The 6265-nt window shown below is 36.2% G+C and overlaps 1 protein-coding gene across 4 annotated transcripts in view; it reads left to right on the forward strand.

Moving 5' to 3' along the window:
- The first annotated feature begins 1430 nt into the window (after positions 1 to 1430).
- SFMBT1 (Scm like with four mbt domains 1) overlaps positions 1431 to 6265 on the forward strand; it is a 73902-nt gene continuing 69067 nt past the window's right edge. For all 4 annotated transcript variants that reach the window (XR_008615675.1, XM_028478997.2, XM_028478996.2 and 1 more), the window contains exons 1-2: positions 1431 to 1488; positions 4744 to 4898. Coding sequence is in view for 3 of the 4 variants with exons in the window: in XM_028478997.2 (XP_028334798.1) it covers positions 4871 to 4898 (28 nt within the window). In the remaining variant the exon portion in view is untranslated. The remainder of the gene's footprint in view (positions 1489 to 4743; positions 4899 to 6265) is intronic.

The following is a 6265-nucleotide window of genomic DNA, read 5'->3' on the forward strand; positions in this document are numbered from 1 at the left end:
ACATCTTTATTGGAGTATAACTGTTTTACAATAGTGTGTTAGTTTCTCCTTTACAACAAAGTGAATCAGTTATACATATACATATGTTCCCATATCTCTTCCCTCTTGCGTCTCCCTCCCTCCCACCCTCCCTATCCCACCCCTCTCATGGTCACAAAGCACAGAGGTGATCTCCCTGTGCTATGCGGCAGCTTCCCACTAGCTATCTAATTTACATTTGGTAGTGCATATATGTCCCTGCCACTCTCTCACTTCGTCACAGCTTACCCTTCCCCCTCCCCATGTCCTCAAGTCCATGCTCTAGTAGGTCTGTGTTTTATTCCCGTCCTACCACTAATCTCTTCATACATTTTTTTTTTCTTAGATTCCATATATATGTGTTAGCATACGGTATTTGTTTTTCTCCTTCTGACTTACTTCACTCTGTATGACAGACTCCAGGTCTATCCACCTCATTACACATTTTTTAAAAAGTACTGAATCACTACACCTGAAACTTATATAATAATGTATGTTAATTATAACTCAGTTTTTTAAAAGTTACATTCTTAGTTTCAGCTACATAAGACTTGCATTTCCCCCAACTCATGTCTTTTTGGCTCTGAAGATTTATTAATAATAATAGTTATTATTGCACTGTGCGGCTCGCTGCACAAAATATGTTGACGTATTTCAAGAGTTTATGAGTGTGAGCAGTGGATGACATCTTCACAGCCTAGTAAACCAACAGATAATTTTGTTACATCAGACCCATGATGAAGTTTCAAGACTATATGTAGAGATGACCCTAAGTTAGTACCATAGGAACTTGAATCTGTCAATATTGCATAACAGTTAACATTAACTCAGCATTTGCTATGTAGCTCTATGCTTTGTGCACTTCATTGTTTATCCTACTTATCCTGTCAATCTGGTGAGGTAGGTGCAATACTGTTATACTCCGTTTTATTAGTGGTATCATTGGCACCAATAAGGTGTTTGTTGAAAGTCACATAGCCAAGTAAACAATGGACACAGGATTTTGAAAAGTTAATATAAATACTAATTGTCCTTCACTTGCTTTTTTCATTGCGAATGTAGATGACATTCCCATATGCTTTTATGGATCTACTTGAATTCTTCTAATGATTACAAAGTATTTCCTAGTGTAGGTGTATCATAATGTCTATAGCCATCTCATTCACATTTGATGGACATATAGGCTGTTTCTGGTTTCTCACTGTTACAGATAATACAGCAGCAAACATCATTGGCTATGTAGCCTTCCACACATTTGTGTTGTGTGAAAGGTTCTTTTGTTGTTGTTGTTCAAGAGTGCTTATTTTTTATTTATTTTTTATTGAAGTATAGTTGATTTACAATGTTGTGTTAGTTTCACGTGTAAAGCAAGGTGATTAAGTTATACATACATATATATCTATTCTTTTTCAGATTCTTTTCCATTATAGATTATTACAAGATATTGAATATAGTTCCCTGTGCTCTACAGTAAGTCCTTGCTGTTTATCTATTTTATATATAGTAGTGTGTATCTGTTAATCCCAAACTCCTAATTTATCCCTCCCCTGCCATTACCCTTTGGTAACCATAAGTTTGTTTTCTATGTCTGTGAGTCTATTTCTGTTTTGTAAATAAGTTCATTTGTATCACTTTTTTAGATTCCACATATTGTGTTGTGTAGAATTATTGCTCAAAGAGTTTGTCTTTTAAATCTTTATATGTTAAATTATTTATCATTAAATTCCTCTCCAGAAAGGTAGTACCAATATATACTCTCTCCCTTTGTCTGTCTTCCTTGCCAACTCTGGAGATTTTCAGTTTTAAAAATTTTACCAATTGGAAAGGTGAAAAAAATAGTATTTGATTTAAAAGTCTTATTATTTCACTCCTAATGAGATTGAGCATATTTTTATAAGTATTAACTCATTTTTAGTGTGGATTAATTACATATTTTGCCGATTTTTCTTTTCTTTTTTTCTTGTTGAATTATGGGAGCTTGTATATGGAAATTAATCCATTATCTTACATGTTGCTAATATTTTCACCCATCTCAACTGTCTTATTTATTTTTATTGAAGTAAAATTGACATATGATATTATATTAGTTTCAGGCATATAGCATAATGATTTGATATCTGTATACATTGTGAAGATTACCGCAATAAACCTAGTTAACATCTGTCACCATACATAGAAAAAATTTTTTGTATGTGATGAGAACTTTTAAGACCTACTCTCTTATCTTAATTTTATTTACAGTGTCTTTTGCCATGTAAAAATTTTATACTTTTATGTTTTTTTGTCACTCCTTTATGGTTTCTCTGATTGGGTCCAGAGTAATTTTTTTTTTTCCAGAGTGATGTTTTTCAAAACACATATTTGATCCTTTCTCTGCTTAAGAAAGCCCTCGGTTGCTTCCCATTGAGAGGCAGTATAATACAGCGTTTGAGGACATATAATGTGGACGTTTTGCTAGGTTTGAAACCTGGTTTTCCTACTTAACTAGCTGTGGGACACTGGCAGGTAGTACCTGTTTTGTGCCTGTTTCCTCATGATAGTGATGTCACCTTGTCCAGTTGTTGAGAGTATTAAATGGTTTAATATGTTTAAGTGCTTTGGACAGTACCCAGCTCATGGTAAATCCTCAGTATGTATCAACTGCGTTATTCCTACTCTTCCTGTCCAGTTTCACTGTGTGCCACTTACCCGGTTGGTTCCCATGCTCCAGCCACAGTGGCCTGCTCTCAGTTCCTCCCCACCTTAGAGCCTTTGTATGTGCTGCTCCCTATTCCTGGACTACTCTTTCCTTTCTGCCCTTTTTGCCTAACTGCTGTTTCCCCTTTAGTGTCAGCTTAAATACCTTTCCCCACCCCAGGGACGCTGTCAGTGACCTCTTAGTTTAGATTAGGTCTGCCTTTATGTTCTATCTTAGCACCCACTGCTGCTTTTCCTTCATAGCACTTTAAATGATTGTTTTAAATTGTTGGCTTAAATTGTCTTACACCGGTTGAAAATAAGCATCATGAATGCGAGAACCAAGTCTCTCTTGACTGCTTTACCCTTATTCCCTAGAATAGTGGATGGTAATGAGCTGGTGTTTAATAAATATGGGGAGTGAATGAATTAGCAGGTGGAATGGTACAGTTTGAATGTTTTGGGCTTGGGGTAGGAAAGTAAACTGAGAGAAGAAAGCTTATTTAGAGGCTTTAAATCTCACTACCAGGTTTCTGTTCAGTTGTTCCTATCTGTGAAAGTGTGAGTTTCAGTGTTTATGTTGTTGTATGAAAAGATTTTGGATAACTGGCAGTTACCTCAAATAGGATATCCATAATTTTAACTGTTATTAAGATTTTATCTATGCTCAATATGAAATTTAGTTTTAAAATCTGAAAATGTTACACTCATTTTACAGATTTTAAAAATGGACGTAATATAGTCTGTATAAGATCGCATAGTTAGTTATGGGTAGAGCTGGGACTAGAATCTGGGTATTCCTATCACCCAGCTCACGCTGTTGTACTTGAGGTAGCTTGTACCTTTTCAAAGAGTATGTTAAAATTTAAACTAATTTTTTCTTAGTGTTTAAAAGATTTTTATGATAATCTTTTACTGGGGATCTAATACAGAATCAGAATCTTTTTGAGAGGTTCAGAGTTGTTTGCTCTTGTAGGTATCACCCAGGCAGCTGTGGCTGTTGAGTTCCTATTCCACCTTTATAGTTTTCTGCATTGTTGCCCTTGAGGTTAGTTCACATCACGCCTTCCTGCAGCAGCTCCTTTTCCCCCCTTGCATTTACTTTTTCTAATCTGTTAGGCATATATAAAGGCAGTATCTTAGTAAAGCAGGAATAAATAGATTCATCCATGCTGCAGCATGGATGGGCCTCAAAAACATGCTGAGTGAAAGAAGCCAGGTGCAAAAGACCACATGTTGTATGATTTCATTTGTGTGAAATGTCCAGAAGAGGCAAAATCTCTAGAGACAAAAGCAGATTAGTGGTTGCCTGAGGCTAGGGATGGAATGGAGAAGAACTGCAAGTGGGGAATGAAGTTTCTTTCCAGGGTGATGGAAATATTCTAAAATTGGATTATAGTGATGGTTATAGAACTCTGTAAGTTTACTGAAAATTATTGAATTGTACACTTAAAATGGGAGATTTTGGCATGTGAATTATATCCCAATAAAGCCTTTTTAAAAAAGAATAAATGGTTTCAGAGGTTATTTTGGAGGGATTGAGCTCTCTTTGTAAGTGTAATTGTAGACAAATATAGCTGATACTTTTTGGTTCTGCATAATATTCTAGGTAAATGAAATGGAAAACTAGATAAAATAATATGTTGTATCCTGAATCTTATTTACTGGTTAAGATAGGGCATTGAAAGCTAACTTTTCCCCCCAGGACTTCATTAGGAATTAGAAGTTTTGTGGCCAGTGGTGCTCAGTATTATAATCTAAGTTGAAGGGGTAGTGATTCATATATATGTTTATTTGTTGTGATTTTTAGATATCAAGATCTTGATAGCTCTTTCTCTATCTACACACACACACACACACACACACACACACACACACACACAGAGTCTTCAAAATTAGAAATGGTGTTAAATTTTTTTTCTCTATTTCCATCTATTCTGCCAGTGTATTTTTGTTTTATCTGCCCTTTCAACCCACCAGAGTGTCATGTCTTATGGCTGAATAAACACTGGGCCGCAGCCTGTTAATGTGTTGTTTTTGATTTTTCAGCACTTTCATTTGGACCCTTGGATGCCCATTGAACAGATGCTTGAGAACTGCAAGTAATCTTCAGATTGTAGCATAACTATAAGGCCTGTCCTCTGTGTGGGGAGGAGATCACCCATGTGCTGTGGAAATGAACGGGGAGCAGCAGATTGATGCAGGTATTGGTTTTGCTAAGCAAAATCCATTCTTCAGAGTGCAGAATTCCATTCCTTATCTGTGTTATGTTGCCTGGCTTATCTTTCTACCAGTAAATGGGAAGCTCTTTGAAGACATGAGTTGTCTTTCTTTGTACCTGGCAGAGAACCTGGCACTGAGGGGGGGAGATACTCAGCATGTTTGTTGAAAAAGTAAATAACTTTTATGAGCAGACTTCATTAAAAAAAAAAAAGAAAGTTTCTTTTGAGGTAATTATCAATTCATAGGAGCTTGCAAAAATGCTGACAGTTCTCATGTACCATTCACCCAGTTTCTACTGTAAGTTACATCTCATTTAAGTATAGTACAATATAAAAGCTAGGAAATTGATCTATGTATAAAATGTATGTAGTTCTGTCATTTTATCACGTGGAGATTCCTGTAACCACCACCTCAGTCAAGATACAGAACTATTCCATCACCACACAGAACTCCTTTGTACTGCTCCTTCATAGTTACACCTACTCCTCTTCCCCAATATTCCCTAACCCCAGGTAACCATTAATCTGTTCTTCATCTCTATAATTTTGTCATTTCCAGAATGTTACATAAGTAGAACCACACAGTATGTGACTTTTTGAGATGGGCTTTTTTCACTCAAAATAATGCCCCTGAGATCCATCCAAATTCTTGAATGTATCAGTAGTCTGTTCCCTTTTATTGCTTGGTAGTATTCCGTGGATATACTGCAGTTTGGTTAACCGTTCATCTGTTGCAGTACATTTTGGTTGCTTCTAGTTTTTGGTTTTTATGAATAAAGCTGCTATAAACAATCATATACATAAAATTTCATTTTTCTGGGATAAATGCCAAGGAACACAACTACTTTCCAGAGTGGCTGTACCCTTATGCATTCTTAGCAGCAGTATATGAGATCTGATTTCTTCACATCCTCACAGCCATTTGGTATTGTCACTATTTTTATTTAAGTCATGCTGATAGATGTGTAACGATAGGTCATCCTGGTCTTAATTTTCTTTCCCCTATTGGCTGAATGCAAATGAGGTTGAATAGGTGATGCAGGTGATGTTGAACACGTGCTTACTTGCCATCCCTGTATCCCCTTCAGTACCATGTCTTCGTATTTTTGGCTCATTTATTAATCATATTGTTTGCTTTTTAATTAATAATTTTTTTAACTATTGAGGTTTCCTAAAAACATCTTTATTGAAATATTTTTCTTTTTTTTAAGATATAATTCACATGCTATAAAATTTACACTTTGAGAGTATACAGTTCAGGGCTTCCCTGGTGGTGCAGTGGTTGAGAATCCGCCTGCTGATGCAGGGGACACGGGTTTGTGCCCCGGTCCGGGAAGATCCCACATGCC

This window comes from Physeter macrocephalus, chromosome 18 (genome assembly GCF_002837175.3).
Source record: "Physeter macrocephalus isolate SW-GA chromosome 18, ASM283717v5, whole genome shotgun sequence".
In the NCBI taxonomy this organism is placed as follows: domain Eukaryota; kingdom Metazoa; phylum Chordata; class Mammalia; order Artiodactyla; family Physeteridae; genus Physeter; species Physeter macrocephalus.